The following is a 26,460-nucleotide window of genomic DNA, read 5'->3' as shown; positions in this document are numbered from 1 at the left end:
TTGAGAGGCGGCAGGGGATCGAAAGAAAAAGGCAAGTGACCAAATTTGAGGTGCCAAAAAAAACTCCAAGAAAAGAAAGTTGATTGCACATAGAGGATGACATGCGGGTCCCATTTAGCAGCAGCGGTCTCAACGTTTCCAAGGCGGCAAGGGATCAAAAGAAAAAGGAAGTAGCCAGAAATCAGGGGGTCAAAAAATCCAAGAATAGAAAGAATTTTGGTTCATAGAGGATGACATGCGGGACCCATGATCCTGCATCATAAACGGCTCGATCGGAGAGCGTTGAACGAGATGGCGCGATCGAGAAAAAAAACAATGCCAGAGAGGCTGCCATCTGGGCCCTACATCCCTCGGCGGTGCGGATTTGCGTTGACTCGGCCGGCGAACCCGATAATTCGAGATGCACCACGTCCCGGGCCACCATACGCAACGTTTTGGCCGGTTTCGTCGGGCTAGGTGGCCTCAAAAACGAGAAAAAAAACGTTTTGACATGCACAACGGACAGACCCAAAATCGTCAGCCATGGTACACCAGCAACCACGGCGCGACTTCAACTTCGTCGGCCATGGCAACTTTTCTTGTAGTGCCTATAGTGTGATTCCTTCCGAATATTCGTCATTGGATATGTGCATTTGATTCCACTCAAATTATGAAAAATGCACACGCTATGGAGGAATTCTCACTATATTGGCCTTCTAAATTTTTCACCCATTTCGGCAATTGGTGCCAATGGGGGAGAAGTTTGGAGGGTTTAAGGGAATTTGGTTATGTCTTTGCTTTGTGCTTAAGCATGTGCCTTTATTGCATTGCATCTTGTTGCTTTGCATAGTTGAATATTTAGAGGAAAATCCACTAGGCTTTAATGCCAATATATGCAATGAAAGTCAAGATCATTCACACATGCATATATTATGGGGGAGTTTGCTCTATATATTCAACTTATTGTTACTCAAATTCCTTATATAAACCCTCTCAAAGAGATTGTCATCAATTACCGAAATGGGGGAGATTGAAAGTGCATGGAGCCCCCATGTGTGGTTTTGGTAATTAATGACAATCCCTATGGACTAATGTTTGCATTTGAGTTATATTTGTAGGAGTTGTCCATAGGCAATTCTTGAACCATATGTTGGCTTCAAGGTTGCAATAAGAAGAATTTGATGAAGGATATCAAGTGTCAAGTATGTCTTGAAGATGAAGATGAAGTGAGCCCTCAAGTTACTTCAAGACATCAATATGATGAAGAATGAAGAATGAAGTGCAAGTTCAAGATGAGCCAACTCGAAGAGTTCATAAGCTTGAAGCTTGCCATGGAGAAATGAAGTGCAAGTTCAAGATGAGCCATCTCGAAGAGATCCTTTGCTTGAGTCTTGCCATCCATATGGTGATCATGGATATGTGAAGATGCGCCGAAGAAGAAGCTCTCCCATGGTGGATTATGGGGGAGCAATCCACATGTGTTCATGGTTATGTGAAGATGCGCCGAAGAAGAAGCTCTTTCATGGTGGATTATGGGGGAGCAATCCACAAGACTTCGTCAAGCAAGCACAAGCAAGAAAGGCGTTCCATCTTGTTGAGGTCAAGATCGTCGTCATCGAGCTCAAGTGGAATGCGCAAGTATAAGGTTTGCTCTTGATAGGGTTTCTTTCTCACCGGTCTCATAGTGTAGTTGGAGATCGGTTTATAGTTTAGTTGCCGTACTATCAAGAGGGCTCTCGAGTGAGTAACTCGATCGTATCGTTCGGAGAGAGCTCAAACCTTTGCATCCTTGCATCATCTTTCTTGGTTGTTATTTGGACCTTATCCATGTGATGTTTTAGAGCTTGTGCTTATTCTCATGACAAGCTCTAGTTCATCGAAAACGGATTTCACATAGATCACTTGTTGCGTTTTCGAGTTTGATTCATCATCTTTCTTGGTTGTTATTTGTATCTTATCCATGTGATGATTTAGAGCTTGTGCTTATCCTCATGACAAGCTCTAGTTCATCAAGAATGGTTTTTGCGCGGGCAACTTGTTGCATTTTCGAGATTGGAGGTTTTACCGGTATGTCTTTTTTAGATAGGTCAAACCTTTCATCATTTTTTTCTATCCTCCCTTGTTGGACTATGATGGTTTCCTGCATGATCTTGTAGAGCTTGTTCCTAGCTTCAAAACAAGCCCAAGATCATCAAAATCGGAGTCCGGATGCTAAAGTTATGCCCGTTTTAGTTTTGGTGTTTCTGCAGTTTTGCCAGGCCGGATTTTTCAGAAATATCCGGGCCGGATATTTCGGAAATATCCGCCCCGAAATCGGCTAAGGACCGGAAGAAAAGCAGCTCTGGATAGGGGCCGGATTTTTGGCCGGATTTTGACCAGGTTTTGTCCCTGAGGCCGGATAATCCGCCCCCCGGATAATCCTGCCCTTACTTAGGCCGGATTATCCGGCCCTGGTTTTGCCCAACGGCTCGATTTTCTTGGGGGGTATAAATACCCCCCTTCTTCCTCCTTGGGATGTAACTTCTCTCACTCTCTCTCTCCTCCATTGTTGAACTAGAGAAGCTTGCTCTATCTCTCAATCCCTCCATGATTCTTGCCCCCATTTGAGGGAAAAGAGAGAGGAGATCTAGATCTACATTTCTACCAATCAAATCCATCTCTTTGTGAGTGGAACTCTCTAGATCTTGATCTTGGTGTTCTTTGTGAATTCCTTTGTTCTTCCTCTCTTATTCCCCCAATAGCTTTTGTAGCTTTGTTGGAATTTGAGAGAGAAGGACTTGAGCATCTTTGTGGTGTTCTTGCCATTGCATTTGGTGCATCGGTTTGAGTTCTCCACGGTGATTCGTGGTGGTTAAAGCAAGAAGGTTGTTACTCTTGGGTTCTTGGAACCCTAGACGGATTCTAGGCCTTTGTGGCGGTTTGTTGGGAGCCTCCAATTAAGTTGTGGATGTGTGCCCCAATCTTTGTGTAAGGCCCGGTTTCCGCCTCGAAGGAAATCCCTTAGTGGAACCGTGACCTAGGCCTTTGTGGCGAGGGTCACCGGAGATTTAGGTGAGGCTCCTTCGTGGCGTTCGGTGTGTGGTGTGAGTACCACATCTTGGGGTGAGGCCTTTGTGGTGTTGGTGTGCATCGAGCAACCACACCTCAAGGTGAGCCTCTTGTGGCGTTCGGGAGCACTAAGCCACCGCACCTCTCCAACGGAGATTAGCACTCGCAAGAGTGTGAACTTCGGGATAAATCTTCGTCTCCCGCGTGCCTCGGTTATCTCTATACCCGAGCTCTTTACTTATGCACTTTACCTTGTGATAGCCATCGTGCTTGAAGTTATATATATCTTGCTATCACATGCTTGCTTGTATTGCTTAGCATAAGTTGTTGGTGCACTTAGGTGAACCTTTGCTTAGAATAAGTTGTTGGTGCACATAGGTGAACCATAGTATATAGGCTTTGGGCTTGACAAAGTAAACGCTAGTTTTATTCCGCATTTGTTAAGCCCATCTCGTAAAAGTTTTAAACCGCCTATTCACCCCCCCCCCCCCCTCTAGGCGACATCCGTATCCTTTCAGCTGCCACTCAACCCTCAACCCTGTTTCTACTGAATCAATGTGTATTATGTGTCGTGTCTTCGTATTTCACATAGTTTTCTCTAAATGTCAATTTCCACATAGGCCCACATCAGTAATGGACGTCGGCAAAACATTTGTTGTTGTTGATAGTGGACTAGTGGTATGGGGCGTTTCTTTCTTCTACCATCTCCCCCAATGGTATCTATTTAGACTTTAGAGAAATGTCGTTTGTTGGTAGAGCGATAGTTTGAAATGACGATTTCACGGTGAAAACACAAGATCCATTATCGGTCGATATTCCGACATTGTTTCCTTATTGAAGGTGGTTGCTTTAATCTTGACTTTGTGGATGAAAACCCGAAGACCAACCTATGATTGGACTCAAACATATGCGCGCATGCGATGGACCTTTGTACAACTTTGTCCATGAGTTGTGTATTTTTTGTTTTTTTGTCGCTTGTTATAAAGGGTTGTTGTAACCTAGCATGTTGGTGGAGTTTCTGTCACGAGGCATGCACCATCGGTTTTTTGTGGACTTATCTGACATTCCTGGATTTGCCTAATAGTTTTGAATGATGAAGAATATATAATTGTGTGAATCGATTTGCTGGGATTTTCTTTGAAAAATGCATAAATCCACAAGTTTTGCTTTAGCCCAGTGCATTGAAGTCATCTACATGAAGGGAAGAGACAGGAGGACTAGTAGCTCCTCTAAGTCCTAACATTCATGCAATTTTTTACATCTCGTATTTTATATGCTAAAAGCTCCTAAAATGTGTGATATTGTGTTTCGGCCTCCCTAAGAATTAGCAATAGGGTTAGTTCTCTGATCGGCCTCCTCTTACAATATTTTTGGCTCCACCCTTTCTACATGGCCACCATCACCATCATTGATCTTGACCTTGTCCAGCGGTGATCTATCACGGCTACGGCTGCCCAACTTCAAGCGGGGTAGAGCAGAGTGGACTAGGGTTTTAGGCCCCAGTGAGTGTTGGGGCCCATCCGTTATGGAATATAGGGCTTTTAGTGATCAATATTAACTACTCAGCCCAATAAAGAGCCTCTATAAGAAAAATTACCCAGCCCACCCTCACCTATTTGTCTTAAGATAAAATATTTCGAGTAGTTTGCACTTTACACCAAACAAGGAACCTTCCTTTGATCTAGGATAAATCTTCCACCAAACAATTAGTACTGTATTAAAAAAATATGTTTCCTGTAATATAACAATTTTCTTCTAAAAAAACATTAGGGAGACAAAAGAGTGGCCGTGAGGTAGAAAAAAGAAAAAGGCCTTTTTAGTTCTCCGCTAGGTTTATGCTTAGTCAAGTATTATATCGTTAAATTTGTTTTGTGATTCGTGCTAGTTATCAGAATTTGTGACATCATCTGACTGAGAATAAAATTATTTCTCAATATACTGAGAAATAGCCACACCAAATTTTTTTTTAGAAAAAGGCAACAAAAATAGGACAAGCTAGCGGATGTGAATGTGATGCCGTTGGTGTTTGCTTCGCTGGGGTGCACCACTGAAAGCTCATTCCGTGAAACATTATTAGGATACCTTTCCAGCCAACTCCTCTGAATTTTGGCACTCACATTGCCTAACCTGAAAATGATGCGCTTGCACATACCATGATGTGCACATGATCTACTCCCTTGATTGATAATGGTCAAAACCCATTGCTAATTCGCGTGTTGATCACCACTAAGATGCTCGCATTTTCTGATATTTTTATTTTAGTATTATCCATCTCTGAAATATACATTTTACTCCGTAGTAGTAGTATACACTAGCAGCAATTGCGATTTGGCAATATGAACAGCGAAAACAACTACTGTAGTTTTCCTTTTGTTGTTGCAGTGGCGAGCTGCAAGATCTCTCATAGCTGCAGCAGGCCATCGGCGAAGCACTCGGCGAACCGCGCCATCTCGGCCTCCGGCAGCGCCACGCCGACCTCGATCCCGCGTTTCCCGTCGGTGCCCTCCGCCAGCGACACCGTGCCGGGCGTCTTGTCGATGGACACCAGCTCGACCTTGCTTGGGCGGCCGAGCCCGAAGTCGGTGTCGTACACGCCGTACCGCGGCGAGCCGCCGACGGACATGGGCCGCCGCGGCACCAGCGACAGGATCTTCTGGAACCACCCCTCGGCGCCGGCCATCACGCCGCCGGCAACGTCCAGCGCCCTGATGGAGGCCCCGATGGCGGCGGCGGCCGTGGCGACGCCGTCGGGCGCGAGCAGGTCGCGCGCGCCGACCTCCACGAAGCAGCTAGGGCCGCAGGCAGTTGCCGAGGTACTCCTGCGGGACGGGCACTCCACCGAGAAGAGCAGGTGCGCCACGTCCAAACCTTTATCGGCCCCAAGGTGCACGAAAGTTATACGATGGCAAGGTGCCACCGATTTGACCCGCGCGGATCCATCCAAACGCCTGACACGCCCTCCAACGATATGGATCCTCCCGAAAAGAAAAACAAAAGAAAAAGAAAAAAGGACCGAAACACACCCTCCAGCTCCATTCTCTCCTCCCCCGCGCAAGCGCAAATAATCGACCTCCATTCTCTCCTCTCCTCCCCTCCCCTCCCCTCCCCTGCGCAAACCCTAACTCCGCCGACGCTTGGCATTGCCGGCGCACCCCACCCTCGCCGCTGCACCCAAACCCTAGCCAGCTCGCAGCTCCGCCTCAATCCCGACGCCCCCAATCGCTCCTCCCACTACCCGGCCTGCTCGCCTACGCCCGGATCTTGCCGGACCATTCGCCGACCGTGGCCGACGCTCCAGGGCACGAGTCCACGGCCCCCAACGGGGAACGCACATCACGCTGCCACCACCAGATGCCACTTTCACCGCCCTCAACTTCCCAGCAGGCATTTCGCGGTGAGTCCTCTAATCCATCCTCCTCCCCCTCCTCTTGAACCAAGCAAGGCCGGCTGTAATCTGTAAACAAACCAACCATTTTTGTGCTGCTAATTACCACCACTTGATCAGCCTGATGTATAACTGCAATACGCCTTCTAGCCTTCTAGCTCGACTTTGATCTTAGACACAGCATTCCAAATCTCACGGATTGCTTGCTTTCGGATGAATGCATGCTGTCCAAATTCGATTCCATCCATGCCCACAACCAAACATCAAAACCTACTTTTCACTCCGTCACATGCATGAAACCTGTCTTTTGATTTCTCTACAGTCTTGATGTATCCAAATACATCCAAATACCGCTGCTGCTTCACACCCTGCTTGGGAGGGCCAGGCAGGTTCGATGGAGTTACACACAAGGCTGCAATCCAGGTCTGGCCAAATATTCATTCCCGTCTGCCTGCTTGTTACTGATTTCTTCCTCATATTTCTTTTTGTGCGTGCCGTGCTCACACTCTTGCTCCGGAATTCCTCTTCTGTGCTCTTCAGGACGAGGTTACTTTCTTCAGTACGCGGATCAACATACAACCTTCTGCCTTCTGTCATGCCAATCTCACTTGATTCGGATCAACTACGAGCTCTCCATCAACAGCAGCCCAACCTCGTCGACTCCTGCCAGTCGTCTGCACTACCAGACCCATCCTTTCCAGCAAAGTGATGAAGAGTGACAAGTACATACTCGGCTATAAGACGCCAGGGGTATATATCTGCATCCTATTCTTTTTTCTCACCGCTGAGTGGATTATTAGCTGTGCTTGATTGATTCACTTGCTTTGCTGGATCGACATAGCATATTGGTTTAGAATCTGGACTCTACTGGAGGCGTGATGAGCTTGTCGTAATTCATATGCTGGCAGATATATTATGTGTGTTAACTTTGGTGCTTGATTTTGGTGCTTGATTTAACCTCTACTCTAGCATCGATTCTGTCTTTGTTTTGTCGCATAGGAATATCATGCAATGGTATCACATGGTACTGATGTCAAGAGGACATTCTATTGGCTTCTCTTTGATTGTTTCTTCTGTGATTTGTTACTGGCTATAATATTGTTCTCCTACGAACCCCCAATATATATGTGCTAATTCTGTTTCTGCGCAAATCGTCTTTTAAGTAAATATGGTACCCCAAACTGATGAAAGCCTCCTGTGCTATGCTGCAGATAACTCTGATAGATGAGATGTATGAATAGTGACTCTGGTGGATCCTTGAGGAGGTTTAGTACTACTCGTTTGTTATGGTGCAATAAAATCAGCAGCTACTCTGCTCCTGATATGATATGGTCTGGTGGAGGTGGAATGAACTCTGGGATGACAAATGGGAAATAATGAAGAGAAGGAAACATCAAGAAATGTTTTAAAAAAATCATCCCTGGCTAATATCGTCCACAGGGGACGCAACTGTCCTGGATGGATGGCCAGGACTGCCTCGAGTATGAGGTGTCCATCAAGGTAATCACACTCTCTCCAGCCCTGTGGTCTGATATGGTTGCTGGCTGCTCATGGTGATCTGTGTGTGGGCATTATGTGTTTTTGCTCAATCTAGGGAAGAGTAAGAGGATTTTTTTTTTTGAAAAATGTTGTGATCTACAATAACAAACAGTAGCAATACTGTTTGCTATTATTGATCACCACGAAATATGTGGACACATGACCTTATTTCAGCACCTGGATACTAATTCTGGATTAGTAATGTTGTAAATAATATTTCAGGACAATTAATGTCCTTGTTTCATGAATAAATGTATACTTGAGCATGTTTCTAGACATTTCGATTCAATTATTAATATTTAGTTCTAATCATCCTCTTCATTTGTCATCACAGAATATCTTGCTGCCATATGGAGGGTGCCTTGTTGCTGCAAAATGGGCGGGTTCGGGATGACTTCCTGCACTAGGACGCCGCCGGGGACAAGAACGACTAGGTGCCTCCTGCCTGCCTTTTACCTTGTAACAACTCACAAGGTTAAGTATTTGGTTTAGGTGTTCTCAAGTAAATTTCTCCTTAGGTGTAGTAATTTTGTAGATGATAATCTTTGATTGCTCAATTATTGGTAGCACTAGATGTCCTCGTGTCGTTAATATATCTACACCCTTTTCTAGTTTAATCCTGAATCTAATCGGTTCAACCGCAAGGCAAGGCAGTAACATTAGTGTTTCTAGATATATCAGCACATTGAGTTCTCTCTTCTAATTATTCTCTTCATTTCTGATCACAGATTTTCTTGCTGCCACTTTTCCTGAATATGCACGGTGCTTTGGTGCTGAAATATGGGTGGCCGGGCTGCTGCTGCTGACCGCCGCCACATGCCGGTGAGCCTCGCATCCTCCTGGACCTGTCTGGTTCCCTTTTGCTGATTGAGAGTCTGCAGCTTCTTTTTCTCTGGCGAAAATTGAACTCTTAACTTAACTTGCCTTCTCTATGTTGAAGGTTCAGGATTGCGTGCAGTGGTGCTGGTAGAGCCCACTGCTGGCGGCAGCGGTGATGGCGCCATGCATGAAGGTCCAGGAGGGTCCTTAATTTGGAGGGTGCCTTAGAGCTCATAAATCGGTTCAGGATGTCTTCCTCCACTCAGACACTGTTGGGGACAAGAATCTCTGCGAGGTTCCTCCTGCTTCCTTCTCCAAAAAAGAATCATGGTATTTTTTTCTGTTGACGCTCTTGGAAATATGCTAAGTTTACTAAAACTGAGTCCTAATAAATTGATTGTGATCTCACATGCATATTGACTGACGCACCAATATTGTAGATTCTAGACTGCATGGCTTTGTTTAATTTTGTTTCAGTAGAGGCTTACATGAAAGGATATTCCATGCTTAGATCTGTCGCATTTGGCCATATCCAAATGTATCCAAGTAACTCCTTTCATTATACTCGTGCAATGTTAAGAGTTTGGAATTAGCATATCCAAGACATATATGCAATGATATAAATTATATCTCTGTACCTGGGATTTTGCAGCTCCTAATATGCGTGACAAATGTTTTTGCCTTGTTGTAAATCTGCACATGTCTTGGTTTCTACATGCTGATCTTTGACACCATCAAGCCATGTTTGTATTCCTGTTTTGTAATTCCAATGGCATGTTATCTGTTTATGCCAATTTCCGAATCTCTTTATTCCTGCTAAATTGGTTCTAGAGCTGACTATCATGTTTTATTTTTGTGCTAGGACAATGACATGGCAGGGTATGCTAGCTGGACCTGTAGCTGCTTGATGCATCATATTGAGCCACCTGTAGCTCCCTGAATGCGATGATATGGTTGCAATCCAAGAACCGCCAAAGTTTTCAACTTTATTTTTTCTTATGTATATAACCCTCCTAGGATGTGATCGGAAACATGTGCTGCTGTGTATCAGCTTTTGCCCTATGTTTGTTGGTCGGTGGTTTGGAAATTCTGGTTGATTGTCACGTTAGTTGTGACTATTGTTGTAATATAAATATATTGTTTGCTTTGCAGTTTTGAATGTCCCCAAAACAGGCAAAGCCATGCCAAAACTTTGAACACTCTTGTGAATTAGCCTTTATATGATTATTAATTAGCTTAACTGTTGATTAGTATTTTTTGAAACTAGATTTCTTGAAGAAGCTATCTAGTTTGGTGTACGTTTGCAACACTAGTAGAATAAAAGAAGGTTAAACTATTTACGTAGATGAGCTGATAGATCGGATTCAGCTTTGATTAGTCAAGCTAAGATAGAATCGATCTGCAGATCCACGCAAGCTGGCAAATACATCCACTAGAATCGATTTGACAAGTACCTAGCTTCTTTTTAGTAGAGCAGTAACTCACCTAGCATCAGTAGGTTTGGGAATTTCATAATTTAAGTGCACATAAATTAGGCAGCTGGGAATTCTAAGCAACAGGTCATTGGCTGCATTGATGTTGCGTGGTATTGAGCTTCTGCTGCTACACGATCGAACACAATCTTTCGTAGTAGAAAGAAGCATGCATATAATAACTAATAAAACAAAATAATTGTTCCAAATAAAGTACCAGTGATCAATATATCTAGCTGGCAAGAGGCATATAGCAGTACATTGCAATCGCCCATCTATAAGGAAGACATGTCCTCGAGAAATTATCAACGTCCAATGTACCTTGAGCATCCTAGACTTACCGCTTACGGCCCTAGCTAGCCCATATGGCAATCTCTTCGCCCCCGTGACCGACTACCTTGCATGCTGAGGTGAGTAGTTGAGGAGGGACACAAGGGGGCGTGGGGAAAGGAGGGTAGAGGTTGGCGTCGCGGCTCCAATGGTTGCAAGTGAGGTCGGTGTGTAGGAGTAGCGGTCGGTGGATGCGACATCGTAGAGCGAACGAACCGAGAGTGGACATCAGAACGACGACGACTGAGCCAAAGCATATGACCATTGATATTTTTCACATCTAGATGGCGGTTGGTTATGCAAAATTCAAACAAATAGCCCGTGTAGCTAAGTAGTAAAAAAGTTAATCGATACTACTTGTGTTTGAAATTTGGCATGGCCGGTGCCGAACGCGACTGCCGATGGTAAAGAAGAACCACAATTTTGAGGCCGGCCAGGCGTCCGTCGAGTCGGCGTTGAGACGGTGTGTATCCAATTCCAAGCGAGGGAGTCCATGGTGGAAACCGTGGCGTCCAAGGGAAGGTCACCTAATTAAGTCCATGACAGCGGCATCTTTAGACCAAGCCGACGGGTAGGGCTAGGTCTAATGATGGATGGGTTGGCTGTCCATCTACTACTACTGAAACTGATAGTGCTGTGTAAGGAGGTGAAGAAAATGAAGAGATGGCATGAACATACTGTACATGCGTCGTGATAGGCAAAACATGAGGAGGAGTACTACCCAATAAAATTAGCCGGGAATGCGATGGCCTACACTGGAGTATATCCTAGTTTAAGTGCACATAAATTAGGTAGCTGGGAATTCTAAGCAACAAAATAGGCTGCCTCCTAGTAATTAACACGCATGCATTAATCGAGGAGGCAAACGAACGCCAAGACCCAACGCCGCCCACTCAATCGATCTCCTCTCAGTACCCAATCCACCCAACGCCGCTTCCCCGCCGCCTCGGCTCCGGCCATCCATGGCTCCGGCTGGGCCGCACCACCAAGCGCGTCTCCTTGCAGTCCCCGAGCACCCGCCGCCCCCAATCCATGGAGGGAGGGCCTCACCTTCACCCCATCCCAACTTCTCCTCGGTCGGTCAGTGCCACCTCCGATGCGTCTTCGCCTTCCTTTGCCGCTATGCTAATGCCCTTGTTCTTTGATTCGGAGCAGGTCTAGGTAGACGGCCACGGTGAAGATGTGGGGACGATTAGGTCGCCAATCCGACCTCCAGGCTCCAGCTCCAGCTCCAGGGGGAGCCCCGCCCGCAAATGTACCTATTTTCTCCCCCTGCTCTGTTCTGTTGTGCTCTTCCCTACTTAATTTCCCACGATTGGTGATCCGTTTGCTAACCTGCTGCACTCTATGGCGTACATGCAATCTGTATTGGAGGGATTAATTCATTCAATGGTTGACTTCTCTTTTCTCTTCATGGGAAGTCATGTTCAGCTCACATACATACGGAACATGCTTAGATCGCACACTAAATCTTCAGCTTCTGATTGATGATTCAATGCACATTCATATTTTGGGCATTTTAGTACTACCAGTTCTCTCTCTAGTACTACCGTTGTTGTTCAGTAGCTTACAGTCCACCAGTGTTGTGTACTGAAGAGACTCTTTTCTTTACTGCAAGTATCTTGGCTAGTCTTGCATAGTGAGATGAGCCTGGAGTGGCCAGTGTCATCCCAAATGAAGATGCCATGCCATGCTATCATGATGAGCTCGGTAGCTACTTTTTTATGATTGAACTGTATATATAGACTAGGCATGTTTTCTAAAGTCAAGAGGCAAGAGGCTGGTAACACGCATTATTCGGTCATTTCTAGGAGAACTAGTTTACAAGATGCATTCTAAATGCTTGTGCACCAAGGTTTTGTAGATAAAGATAAATTCATTGGAAATGGAATAAATTCAAAGAAAGAAAACCCGCTTAAGGTATCTTCATTTTCTAAACCCTTTCAGTGCTTCTGTTGTGATATCAGTCAGATGGTAAACATAATCATTCCCATCTTCTCACAAAAAAAAGCGTAACACTGAATTAAGGAGTGTGAAAACATCCATGGGTGTTTCTAGTTTACATATGCTTGGCGCTGACCCTCTGTATTTTGGTACCCCTATAGTTCTAGCTGTACAAAGCGATGAACCGTGGGTCTGGATGCTTGCGTATCAGGTACTAGATGGCGCTTACATGTGTGGCGGCAATACTTAACCACCAATTGCACAGTGGTGTTATGGTTAATGGATTCAATGCATTATAATCAGTTGTTTAGGTTTGGTGATTCTCTTGCAACAGTTTGATTTTATTTTAATTCATTTTTTTCAATCATGAATAATGCTGCATAGCACAAACAGTAGTGCAATTTAATGTTCTTCTCATTTTACACGTTGATGCATTACTACTTTACTAGTCCCTGTTTTTACCCAGATTGTGTTGCTTCCATATAAATACTTGGCTTTAGAGGTCCCTGTATTGCAAGTCATTCTTCCTGAAGTTCTGGTTTTACATATCTAGTCTGTAATATGCACGGAATCCTTACTTTTTTTAAGAATCAAAGCTTTTTTGCAAGCCTTGCTTTTTCCACACATTAGCTCGCAGTAATAGCAGAACTTCTGATTGATTTGTGCACAATAATACTTAGGGAATTAGTCCCAGTGTTGCAGTACCATCTTTGCTAAAATGAACTATGTTCCCATGGCATGCTAGGCGACCACAGGTTGGGGCGGAGTTGCATCCGTCGTCCTGGTGGCTGGTGTCGACTAGCAGTGCGGGCGACGGCCTCGGCGGGCGGGAGAAGTTCGCTGCGGTGCAGGCATGGTGCAGCGAGACGTGGAGGGCACCCTGCTGGTCGCCTTCCCGGAGCTACTGGTGGCGTCCATGGGGGGCTGCTGTCGGCGTCTTGCAGCGATTACCTCCGCGATCTCCTTCTTCTAGCCACCATGTCCGCAACCCACTGCTGCCAGCCACGTCAACGACATGCTTCTTCTCGGTGAGGTTTCTCTCCTCCATTTATTCTTGCATAAAAATCATGTCTTTATTCCTGATGAATATGTTAGTGAGGAATGCATGCTTGTATCTTTGTGAATTTCTATTGTCGTCGTGCCTTGTGGTCGATTTGTATACTTCTCAAGTTATCTGTCGTGCACATATAGGTGTAGACCTGATTTAACTCGTGCATATTACTGAGTTATTAGTAATTGGCTTAAGTGGTGTATGCTTTCAAAAACTTGGATCTCTGAAATTTTACAATTCAAGCAGGTGCACATTCTAGGTCATCTATTTAATTATTGCCGCTCATTCCACGAGATCTGTTATCCACAAGATCTTTTTTGCTGCTACTATGTGTTGTCCATCATTATTGTCCTGTAGCCTCCTGCTTACTTGACCTGGGTCACGACAGGTGTCTTACTGCTGTCGGAATTTTGTTTTCCCTCTTGCCTAGATTACCTGTCGATGTACATGTACTGATTACAAACATGCGTGCCCGTCTGCTGTGACAACTAATTGGAGCCGTAGGGAGTATTTTTTGTGAGTTGGCTCATGGTGTTTGTCAGGCATTTCTCTTGCTTGCATGAATGTGTTTCCGGACCAGCTCGGGTTATTTCTTGATGTTTACTAGTAGCTAGTGCTGCTAGATTATTCAGCTACATGCACTATCTATTACTGATATTGCCACATTTCCAGATCTGCTCGGGTCATTCCAGAGCTGCTAGATGCATTATTCAGCAACCTGCGCCCGTTTTTGATTCCATGTACTAGGCTGGATCTCACCGTGGATCAAGGACTGCTTGGATGCATCGGCAAGCAACGATGCACATCATAAGCCACAAGGACTAGGCTGGATGTCTAAATCATTTTGGTAGTGGCTGCTGCACTGTCCTGGTACAAATGCTAGATTAATTATCCCCTTGTTGCTTTTGCTCTCGGAAGAGTCACTATAAGTAGGCTCTTTCCATTACAAATCATCATCTGCAAATGGACCTTTTTATGTCACATTTCACTGAGCATAACACTGAGACAACATTGTAACACAGTATCTTGCGGGTTTGTTAGCTGGTGGTATTTATGAGTTATTGTCTTTTGCTGAAATGTATGTGACTTTTTTCAAATCTACACTACACATAAAAAGTACTACCCCCTATTAAAAAGGAGGCGTATATGTTTTTTCTGAAGTCAAATGGTGTAATGTTTGACCAAGTTTATAAAATAAACTATCACAATACCAAATAGACCCAGTATGAAAGAAAATTGCATGATGTATCTAATTATATTGATTTTGTAGTATAGATGTTGGTAAAGTATTTGTTTTTTCTGAAGTCAAATGGTGTAATGTTTTGCCAAATTTATAAAATAAACTATCAACTATCACACCACACAATAGACACAGTATGAAATCAAATTGCATAATGTATGTAACTATATTGATTTTTTAGTATAGATGTTGATAATTTTTCTTTAAAATTGTTCAAAATTTATGATGTTTGATTTTTAGAAAAATCTATATTGATTTTTATATTGTAGTATATGCTAAGCTATAATATTGTTCTGGTTGTTACAGGTGCCGAGATAAAGGAGCCTTCAAGGCTTGAGGCTGTATAATAGGAAGGTGTTGGCTACTCTTATGAATGAGAATGAACACCAGCTGGTTGTTGAGGAGAACGCTGCGCATTTGTGGCAACAGATAAGTAAGCAGCTCATTCTTGTTTGTGGCTTGTCCCATTGGATATTGCTTTCTAGTATCGAAACATTTATGTTTTGTACTAAGCTATTTTCAAAGGTAGATGATGCTGACATCTTAATAGCTTGCAATGCAATACAAAACAAGCACGTGGATTAGTTGTTAGGTTTAGTTATTTATTGTGCCATCTATCATACATGTAAAGCGATTGGACTTGTGCTGTATTGAAATATGGTAATAGCCATTAGCCATCTTAAAAGATTTCATTTTTTCCACTTTCAAATTAAAAATTTCTTACTATTCCAAGAGGATGCCATTGTGTAATTTATTCAGCAACACTTACCTTTTTAGTGCAGAAATTTTATCAACATCACATTCAGAACAATATCATGCTAACCTGAATAATAGGAAGAGTTGAGCCATTTCTCTGTTAGCTTTTATATGCTCTAATGTTTATTTGTAGACTTATTTTTATTTTCCATACTAAATGAATGGATTAAAGGAATATGTGAAAATGTGCATGTTACACTGGAAGTTGGATGAAGAATGTATCTGTGTGCTTAAGATGGGCTCTAGTATCCTTTATTTGTGGGGTTGAATGAACACATTTTTTTTATCTTCTATGCTGCACCATTCTGATTGATCTGAAGGACCCGCAACTTGTCCTAAACCATAGAAATGGCGCCATTAAGTCCTAGTAAACAGAGAAAATTCAGCTGTACACCCATATTCCAAGCGGTGGATTTGGATACTTCTCAAACATTGATGCTATATTTAGGGTTTTTCTAATTTCAAAACCTGTAGTATTTACATTTACTGGTATCATTGTGCCATTCGCTACTTTCTTTACCATTTGTTATCGACTGCTTGTGAGAATTTTACTGCTCTCACTTTAGTTGTGCACCTTAGGCTATATATGTGACTAGACCTAAGAATTTTAGTATTGAACCGATTTGATTTGACTATGGCTGGTATAAAGTGTCTTGTCTTAGGTGTTGATTTTTCCATTTTATTCATCTGTTGTTTTTGAACATCTTTACCTTGTTTCTACAGTTTGGCAACTAAATAGTTCAGCCATGGGAAAGGAGAAGTCTCACACTAACATTGTGGTCACTAGCCATGTCGACTCTTGTAAGTCGACCGCAATTGGCCATCTAGTTCAAGAAGTTAGCCGTCGAGACCTGTTAGCACCCTCTTTGTGTGCTCACTCGTGGAGTGATGTGGATGATCTGTTGCTGCAATAAGGTATACTCGCTATTCCTCATCCTTGTGCAATTTTTTCGAGTAAATTGAGTTGCATAAACCACTTCATCATTTCTGTGTTGTTTCTTATGTGCACATTCAGATACATGCACTATTTGCTCTACTCTTTATTTGTATTTTACGAATGATTTTTATTAAATGTCCATGATTATTAGTACCAGGCTAGAACCTTGTAGTGTCATGGAGTTGCTTCACAAGTATGGTATTGCATTACACAATCATCCTACCGTTTCTAGTTTTCCTAAATGCTCTTTTGTACAAAAAATATTTTGCCTTTTTGTTCTTGTTTTAGAATTTTGATGATGTATCCTGTTTCTAGCATGAATTAAAGTGGGAAGCCAATAACACTAGGGTTTGCTTGGTCCTAGGGATTAGTTTGACTGATAGCTATTAACTCCTGATAATGATGCAATAACATGCCTAGTTGCTATTACCAAATAAATGACATCATAAAAGGGATGGTCATACTTCAAGTGTTGCAAGATTATTCTTATTTAGTACAGCCATATGAAAATTCATTTCGATTTGAATTCTTCATCAGGGTGGTTGATTCCTTTCATTATGAAACAAATTTTATTTGGCCATGATCTCAGAGTTGCTAAAAAAGGGGTTTTTATATTGTCTCAAAAAAATGGCAGTACTAACACAATAGCAAAAACATTTGCGTATCAAAAGTTAAAACTTGAAATATTGAAGTTTTTACTTTGAAGTGCATTCAGGTAGTTCATGTCGGTCCTCGTGCAAGTGACTGATGAGGCGATCTTGTTCAACCAACTAACAATAACATGGCTCTGGCTCTGATTATGGAGCAAGTGTACGCATATGAGAAGTTGTACCAGTGGGCTCTGTCCGAGGAAGCAAAGAGGGCACGGGGTTGGTAGTGGTGAGGAACGCGGGCACATGATGATTGTGGTGCCTCCCGGGTCACCCCCTTGACTTGGCCTACCGGTACCTTTTGAAAACAGGTGTCTTACTCTTCTGAAACCTCGTCTACTGTCAAGGTTCAAAAAAGCGCTGAGCGCTAAGCGAGCAGTGAGGCACCGCCTAGAGGAAGTGTTGCTTAAGCGAGCTTAAGCGCCACTTAAGCGCTCAGGCCAAAATTGTACGGAAGTGCTGCTTAAGTGCAGTCGGTTGCATTTTTAGTGCATACAACCTCCAATCTTCCTTTAAAGTTAGCCCAGCGAGACAATATTAGCCCAGTAAGGCCCATTCAAAACCCTAGACTGCTCAGCTCAATCTGAACCATCTATATTTTCTAATCTCAACCATCCATCTACTCTCTTTTATCTCTTTCCCTCACCTGCTCCCTTTGAATCACGCATCAACAGCCGCAATGGCCTTCCTGCAGCTCCTGTTCCATGGATTGTCTCCGCCCCTCCCTCCATGGCTTCGCCCCACCTTCCCTGCATCCATCGCTCCTTCCCTACCCTCTTTCCTTGACTAGATTCTAGCATGAGCACACAAGGTCGCTTAATTGCGCGCTCAGGCCATAAGCGAAGCGTAAGGCCGCCGCTCAGCGCTTAAGCGCGCCTAGGCATACGCTTTTTTGAACCATGTCTACTGTAGTAAGCGTAGGGATCATTCTTGCTTGTTTGGTGGTTGCATATAATGCTACTTTTCCTTTTTTTGTGGCGAGCCCTTCTTAATGCAATTGTCTTTAAACCTATGCTTTTTTCTTGTTTTGGCATAGTCAGGTATCGTGTTATATTGTTTTTTATCGGTTATTCTGTGATTCAACATAATGCTGCCTTATAAAGATGTTTTTTGTTGGTTGTTTGAAATGATATTGAAAGAGGAATTGAAATGCATGGGCTGCTGTTGCTTTTCTTGAAAGATGGATATGCAGTTTTGCCTAGTATTGTTGCCCGAATTGCAAGTTGGAGTACTTGTTCTGTTGTCATCTTCTCTTTGTGCTAATTTTGTACAACCCATCTAGTTTTTGAGCTCTGGAAATGGAGACATGTAACTGTTGTTGTCATGATGTCTCGTATGAGAGCTTGTTTCTGTTTTTCTGGTAACTTGGTTTTATATGCTTTGCTCTTCATTGTCATAAAGGTCAGACGGGTATATGGAGTGGTGTTGTCTCCTGGTTGTGATGCCAACTGATATACTTGTGCTAGAATTATGGTTAACTGTCAGCATAGAAATTGTGCTTCCCTTTTGTATAATAATATTGAACCCAAAGCTTAGCTTTGTGGTCAGTTTGAATGCTTTTGTACATGTGTTCTCCGATCTGGTGCTTGCCTTAATTAAATTCATGCTATTTTGATTATGTGGTGGAATAATGATCTGTTTGTGCTAATTCGGAATATTTAGCATCTTGGCGCATATCATGGTTTAGTTAGATTCTAACCTGGAAACTAAACCTTAACTCATTCCTGAAGTGTTGACTTTTTTTGTAATTTGAAGCTTTGTTTTTAGTTTAAAGGGTCAATGGTTGCTTTGTTGTTGATGGCTGGATGCTATCGGTTACTAAATATGTTGCCTCTTGGTCTGGTGCTTAGTTGTTTCTGGAGCTCACCATTTTTGTTATCTGCAGGTTCTGCCTGGTCTGGTGCAGGCGGGGGTTATTCGGCTTGGCAGGTTCTGCCTGGTCTGGTACAACCTCTATGGTGAGCTCCTGGTTCACCCTTTCGAAGTCTAGCTGCCTTGCGCTTGTTGTAGCCATGTTATGTTCTGGCCATCGAGGCGATGACTTGGATTTGGAAATATGGTTGTGATGGCTATCTTGCCATCTAGCTTTCTAAATTCTTTTGGTAGGAATTTTGTATCTATACTGGTTATTTGAGGTCCTTGTGCTAGTATTCTTGGTAAGGTAGTGGACTTCATGATTTTTTTAGTTGACTCTGGTTGTTGTTATATGCATGGTTCTCAATGCTAATTGTTAGTGCTGTGTGGTCTTGATCAGTTCCTGTTTTGGGAGAATAGCTCCCTTATTTGACATGTTTTAGTTCTGGTTAAGAGGGAAATATTTTTTCACTCTGTTACAAACTTTTTTATCTTTTTATTAGTATATTTTTACCTAGCCCTGATAGTTTGATTAGGAGTTAGTACATTGTTATGAAGTGGTTGCTTAATTTGGTCAGACTCCTTGCTTTTTCACAATTATAAGATGTACTGGCTCAAGGAAATAGAGCGATGGATGTTTAAGTATACTTCCTCTGTTCACTATTATAAGATGTACTAGGCCCCAATTTATTTTCACAAACCAAAGCTATTCTTGTAAGCAGGTGTGTGGATGTGCATTAACTGAAGTATATCTTATCTTGTAAGAAGCAGTTAATGATGATTTGGTTCAAAATTTTACTGTTTGTCATCCAATCTGTGTAGTTATTCTCAGTTGTATTTTTTTCAGGTTTCATTTCAAGAACTTTACTCGTTTTCATCACTGAATGTTATAAAATCTAGATGGTTTTTGTAATAATTGCATGGAAGCCAATTGATTTGTGAAACTCCTAGTATATCAGATCTGACATTTCTATGTGTGTATTTACAGAAGAAGGGCGCATCAGATGGACTGCATCCCTGCTCCTAGTGGCCTCTATACATACTTTCGCCGGCCCACACATGCAACAAAGGCACTTATGTTGACCAGGGTGTGGCGGGGTCTGTCAGGAACTCCGATACTTGCCGGTGTATGAAAAAACATATGAGGTTGACAAGCGCATGTCCCCTTCTCCTTTTTTTCTGTCCCTGTGAATTCAACATAAATCGTTGTACCGTGCTCTAGTTGGCTAGTTTTAGCTCACACTACTGAAATTCATTACTTGTACAACCAAACGTTGGGCTAAAATTATATGTACTACATAATATACAGAAAACAAGCTGAAGTAATAGGATTGGTACTTATCATAGTACATTGCTTCATGCAACCACTTACCTCTGTTTATGCTTCACACTTATTTGGTTTCATACTTTCGTTCTTGGGAGTGAAGTTAATGATAGTTTATGTTGCCCGAAATAGTTCAGCCCTTCATGGTTTCACGTGTTTAAGTAATCATGCTTAACAAAGTTTGTGCAGCACCATTGCCATGCACTCAATAAATTATGCGTTTGAATATTTATCATAGAACACGAGTTGTTTCATCGTCTAGTCTGATGGCAGTACTATGTTATTCTGTAGAAAAATAAGTGTTTATAAGTAACCAACAGTAAATATATTTCTAACCTATTTTTGATAGATCCTTAAATCAATAGGGGTGCGGTTCCGTGGACGTGACACGAGTTTGGTTCCTTTTTTTCTGTCTTTCTTTCACCTTTCTTGGTTTTGAGTACAAATTCTTGAAACATCATGCATTTGGGATGAGAGAATGTCGAACTTAACATGCTTGATTTTTTTAAAAAAATATTTAATCCGTGCTCTATTTCCTTGAGCCAGTCTTTAATAAAGCTAAGCAAGTCTGTAATACATTACTGAAAGTGTTTCTCCTTATTTGCCAGTCATTTCGCTATATATAACATAAAACATAATTATTGAAAGGATATGATATTCCTGATATACTACTATTGTGAAAGAAAGTTATGATCTCCTCGATAGGCTAGTTACAGAACGACCACATTATACATGTTTTAATATAATTTGTGGTTGATTTTGCTCGTTGTATCTACTTGTAACTGGCCAATAGCTAGTGTGTGATGTTTGACTCTTTTCTGTTACTTTGACTTTGACAGGACAACTTGACAGCCATTCTCGTGCAACAATCTTTTTCACTAGTTCTATTTGGTACCCCCTCTGACTCATGCACCGTGGCTCCAACATGACACCATGTGGTGGCCTTTGATGCCGGACCTACCTCGGCCGCTTCTGTTTGTCCGGTGCTCAAGCCACCGGTCCAACCACTTGGGTCAGGTCAGGGGATGAGCGCTGGGTGCCAGGATGCCGCCTCTACTGGGTTGCTTCGTCGATTGTTGCAGCTTAGAGATTCATGGTGAGATTACTCTGGCACTCCTAATCTGTACGCAAGGTCTGCGGCTAGCTTAGCGTTTCCTCCATTACAGTACACCAATCTGTCTGACTAGTGGGTACCTTGTGTGATTGATGATAGCATAACTTATTCTTTCATATTTGTAGATTAAATATTATCTTGGCCAACCTGTGTGAGAGGGAGCTTGAGCGGGATGGCAACTAGCCATAGGCAGACTCTCTTGGGGACCATACTGGGCCCTGCCCCGGTCTTCCAAAACTGCAAAAAAAATATTACTCGGTTACGTAGCCGAACTGATTCAGCTTGGCCCAGTCCATGTGGGTGCAGTCTCGGTGTTGTTTAATTGATTAAAATGTTTAAGGTTTTTTGTAGCACAACAACCACTTGGAGTAGATATTGGACCTGATCCAATTTTGGTATTGGAATGTAGTAGTATAGCAACCACATGTTCAATTCTATTCATTTGGGTGATAACTTGACCGGTGAATGAACCGCTTCCTGTTCTCTGCGATATAATGAGTTGTCGTTATCCTAGTGGTGTTTCCGATGTAGCGTATCTTGCATAGCTAGCCGTGTGCTCTTTCCCCAAGAGCATATCCTCTAAAATGGAAATACAGATATACAGTTTCCAATGCTTGGGACTCACATTTATTCGCTTAATGCAGCTTCCTTATTGGTGGAAAGCTTGAGATAGAGTTTTGTCGGCTTGTATTTGAGAGTTCACTTCTAGGTCAGATAAATGGATTCTCTTGGTGTATGATTGAAATGGTAAATTTAGTGTGTTGCGTAATTGTTGAAGATGTCTTGTCAAGGATAAAGAGTTGTTTACTTGTGACGCTATAATTTTGAGGACATCAACATGTTTTTTACTTGTTGAAGCCTAATCTAGCACTTATGTACAACTTGCAGCACTCCGCTTTACCGCAGCTCGATGAATGTACATCCTTATTTGGCGTCTTTTGATTGGCATGGAGGTAACTATTTACTACTTTCTATTCCAGTCTAACTTAATACTGTGTCGTATCTTCAGTTGTACCTGGTGTGTTTGTTTTGCAAATGAATCGTACATTGTATGGATTAATCTTATCACATCGTATTTTGAGTCGATTGGTATCATATACCATGTACAACTTATTTGAATCAGTAATTGCAAATTGTGTCTCCTTGTTTAGATTCAATGAACACTATGTGGTTTGTTGTTATTTTGTTCAATATAAATATATCGAGGACCATCTTATCATGTTAGTGCTTTCGTACAGTATTGAATTTTGGGTTGTATCTCCTCCATTTTGGTTGCTCTGTCGGAAAAAGGTGGGCTTTTTTTTTCTGCACTTCTATGGTGGGTTTAAAACCATGGAACTGAATGCAGCTTTGCTTATTACTCCTCTGAGTTGTGTCTGAGATTCGTGTGCAGTGTGCCAGTATGTTGAGATCGATGCTAAGATGTCTATGTTAGTTGGTTGTACTTGCTACTTGCACTTTAAAAGAATTACCATAACTGAATAGACATCCTGTGTCTACATTTCGGTCAGCATGCACTTAGGCTACATTTTGTATCTTTCTTCGTGAGGATAGATTAGGATGATGTTGCATTTATTTATTTGCTATAAGAAACATGCTTTTGTATGACAGGGATGACCAAATCATCTGGAGCGTCCTCGTGCTTCTAATTGGAGCGGTTGGTGGTGTCGACCTTGCCAGCGAAGAAGATGGAGTTTGACGGGGAGGATGTGTGGAGCACCGCTCAATCAATATGGGGCTCAAGGAAATCGTCAAGCTGGCTTCTTGTTGAAAGGAAGGCTAGTTGCTTCGGTAGATTACCACACACAAGTCTATTCACTTGTATCAGATAACATGTATGCCTGATTATGTATATAGATCCAGATATACAATGTGTATCTACTTGTGTACTTTGACTAGCTAGTGCTGCTGCACTTAATTCCCTTATGACTATCCTTATTTTTCCATGTTGCCATGCAATCGTTAATGTCTAGAAATCTGCCCATATCATGTTGCCTAAAGCATCCCTTTGGAGCTGGAAGACCATCGGGTACAAGGAGACGTCGTCATATGCCCGCCGTAGGAATGATAGCAATGTGTTTGGGATTGATTGCAGAAACTTCCCCTCCGTGCACCAGCACGTTTTCTTGATGTTGGTTGTTCGGTGTCCTGGGGTTGCTGTTTGGTGGTATATATTTGTATGCCTGAATGTCATTTGAGATCTGTGCTTTATGCACTTTAGTATCTCTTGAAGTATAGGTTTTTACCGTGTATCTAAAAACAGAGTATGCCAAGCTGAAATTTGGAATTAATTTTGATTGATTAATTACCACTTTTTCTGCCAGTCTTTTACAACTACAGAGATAATATATCGTTTGACAAGTGCTACGTTGTAATCAGAATATATCTTGGCAGCTAGCTTCGGCGATTGATTTTGAACATGAGGCTGGGCAGCGTACGTGGGGCAAAAGCATCAGGGAAGAATGCTACCTGGAAGTAGTAGGTCTCTCATGTTGAGTTGTTAGGGTTCCCATGCATGTACAAAAGTAAGAGAAGTAGAACACGACTTAAAACTTGAATTATATTGTCTCTTATTACTTGAACAAGAATGTATATTGATTCATTGATTTGCGAGTCTTGAATAATTTTCTTTTACCAAAAGATCCTTTGACATCCAAACTTTGTTTCTATTTAGTTCTATGAATAGCACTTGATCAAACTGGATAAGGTTTCATTTTTGTGTGCTTCACTTCAGGGTTTTTAGGACAGGGAATTTGTATTTGCAGAGCAGGCCACTATGTGGAGGACAATTCTCTTTACGGAAGTTAGGCAGCAATCTTTGCACAACATGTGAATAATGGTTGGGTTCGAGACAAAGCATGCAATGCTGTGACATGACCGAAAATATCTAAAGATCACCACTTCTCCAATCTACACATGCAAATTCCGGAACATATGAACTCGTAGTTGCACATCAGAGCTAATGAGCCTGAAAAGAACAAAAATGTTTCGAGTCTATCCTCCCGCAAATTAGGATCGCCAACAAGCCGTGATACCTAGACACAATAAGATCTTGATAGGCACACGTAAGCAAGCAGTAGTCAGCTCCTGTTAGGAAAAAAAATCGTGAAGTTGCATGCTTTCTAATGGCTGTGACCTGTGAGTATTTCACACGCTTTACCTACCAGCCTTTAATTAATGGGATTGGATTGTTTTTTGGGCCTGTGATAAATGCCATGGATCACAAATTTCAAGGAGTCACATCATTTACGTCTTGTTTGACGAGAGGGAACATGGCAACTCAGCCATCCGTGGCACAGTTAATCTCGGCTATCCATCCTCTCCATCGTAGCACCTCACCCAATATTCTTCAACCTCTCTCAGCTGTATACATATGAGACACTCGGTCACACACTGTGTGTGGCTTGCGCGTGTGACTATGACAGGGAATTTGTATTTTCAGAGCAGGCCACTATGTGGAGGACACTTGACACTTCTCTGTACGAGCTATCTTGGCACAACATGTGAATCATGGGTTGGGTTCGAGACAAACGCTGTGGCGACTCAGCTAGGACATGACCGAAAATATCTAAAGATCAATGCTTCTTCAATGTACACATGCAAATTCTGGAACATATGAACTCGTAGTTGCACATCAGAGCTAATGAGCCTGAAAAGAACAAAAATGTTTCGAGTCCCGCAAATTAGGATCACCAACAGGTCGTGATACCCAGACACAATAAGATCTAGGTAGGCACAGGGAAGCAAGCAATAGTCCACTCTTGTTAGGGAAAAATCGTGAAGTTGCATGCTTTCTAATGGCTATGACCTGTGAGTATTTCACACGCTTTACTTACCAACCTTTAATTAATGGGATTGGATTGTTTTTTGGGCCTATGATGAATGCCATGGATCACAAATTTTAAGGAGTCACATCATTTACATACTCAACGTCTTGTTTGACGAGAGGGAATATGGCAAGTCAGCCATCCGTGGCACAGTTGATCTTGGTTATCCATCCTCTCCCATCGTACCACTTCATCCTGTCTTCTTCAAGCTCCCCCAGTTCTATATATACGAGTCATTCGCAACACACCGCGTGTGGATTGCGCGTGTGACTATGACTTAGACTTTGACTTTTACTTGTCGAGGAGAGTGAGGGTGAGCGCCATGGCCGGCCGGTGAGTGAGTGGTGACGGCAGAAGCGGCGGCACCGATTCACCGACGTGTTCGTGCGGAGGCGAGGCGTTGTGGACTGGCCGGAAGGCCAGCGGCTAGCTCTTCTCCATCTAACAATCAGGCCAGTATTCAACTCCTTGTTCTCAGGCATCCATTATTCATGTTGGTATATAGCGAGATTGCACCGGCCACCCGTCATCGCGTGCGCCTGGCTGGTGAAGAAAATGCCCCGTAGCTTCCTGTATTCAGTACTAGCACAATAGTTTCTTCTGGGTCCCAATTCTGTATTTTTCGCAACAATTCATCAGTGCATCCTTTTTCCTACCTATCCCGCGTTCTTTCTTCTTTCTTCCCCGCCTACCTATCTACCTGACCCATCCGATTCAAACACGAATCCACGCCAATGTAATTCATCTACTTTTTTGGCTGTTAAAGGCCTTCTTGTGGACGCCATGGACCAGTGCTGTGTAGGGATCTTATCAAATTATGTCACCGGCGAGTTGCGGCACCGGCCGGTGGCGAACATGGAGGCGAGCCACCGGCGAGGTGCGGCACCGGCGGCGAACATGCGGCATCGAGTGTGTCATGGCGGCACGCTCGCGGTGAAGGCGTAGGAGGTGCGTCTCTCGGCGAGGCCAAATGGTGACGGCGGCAATCGGCGTGCAAGATGGCATTGGCGGCCATCTGCGAGGTGCACCGACGATATCGACGACCATGGGCTTCAAGAGAGAGAAATAAGTAACAACAAGATTAGGGAGGTGATTGTTGGAACTAATCTTGTTAGTTAGTAGTTCATCATATTTTATTTGTTTAAGTTGTTCGTGTAATCGAGTCGTCCGGCCGGAAAGCTGCGTAGTATA

General features: G+C 42.8%; 1 protein-coding gene and 2 long non-coding RNA genes across 5 annotated transcripts; 2 read left to right on the top strand and 1 right to left on the bottom strand.

The window, feature by feature from the left end:
* Positions 1–5,428: 5,428 nt before the first annotated feature.
* On the bottom strand, positions 5,429–6,063 carry LOC139832714 (coumaroyl-CoA:anthocyanidin 3-O-glucoside-6''-O-coumaroyltransferase 1-like). Its single transcript, XM_071822533.1, has 2 exons — positions 6,051–6,063; positions 5,429–5,895 (listed from the first exon to the last, which is right to left on the bottom strand). Exons 1-2 carry the CDS (start codon positions 6,061–6,063, stop codon positions 5,429–5,431), a joined length of 480 nt encoding a protein of 159 aa, XP_071678634.1.
* Positions 6,064–6,145: 82 nt separating this feature from the next.
* On the top strand, positions 6,146–9,978 carry LOC127309167 (uncharacterized). Its single transcript, XR_007856981.2, has 8 exons — positions 6,146–6,421; positions 6,735–6,835; positions 6,953–7,162; positions 7,624–7,912; positions 8,286–8,385; positions 8,680–8,773; positions 8,892–9,100; positions 9,633–9,978. It is a non-coding gene; the product is annotated as an uncharacterized lncRNA (long non-coding RNA).
* Positions 9,979–11,386: 1,408 nt separating this feature from the next.
* LOC127309166 (uncharacterized) lies at positions 11,387–23,457 on the top strand. Of its 3 annotated transcripts, XR_007856980.2 has the most exons (12): positions 11,387–11,648; positions 11,728–11,827; positions 13,262–13,544; positions 14,240–14,437; positions 15,114–15,240; positions 16,287–16,478; positions 19,036–19,108; positions 19,993–20,150; positions 21,168–21,424; positions 22,087–22,189; positions 22,331–22,395; positions 23,054–23,457. It is a non-coding gene; the product is annotated as an uncharacterized lncRNA (long non-coding RNA). The 3 variants fall into 3 exon arrangements; XR_007856979.2 differs by lacking the exon at positions 22,087–22,189 and having other exon boundaries at positions 11,390–11,648; positions 14,240–14,414; positions 23,054–23,452; XR_007856977.2 differs by lacking the exon at positions 22,087–22,189 and having other exon boundaries at positions 11,390–11,648; positions 23,054–23,452.
* Positions 23,458–26,460: the final 3,003 nt, after the last annotated feature.

The sequence above is a fragment of the Lolium perenne genome, chromosome 6 (genome assembly GCF_019359855.2).
Source record: "Lolium perenne isolate Kyuss_39 chromosome 6, Kyuss_2.0, whole genome shotgun sequence".
Classification (NCBI taxonomy): Eukaryota; Viridiplantae; Streptophyta; class Magnoliopsida; order Poales; family Poaceae; genus Lolium; species Lolium perenne.
This window is presented reverse-complemented; position numbering and strand designations above follow the sequence as displayed.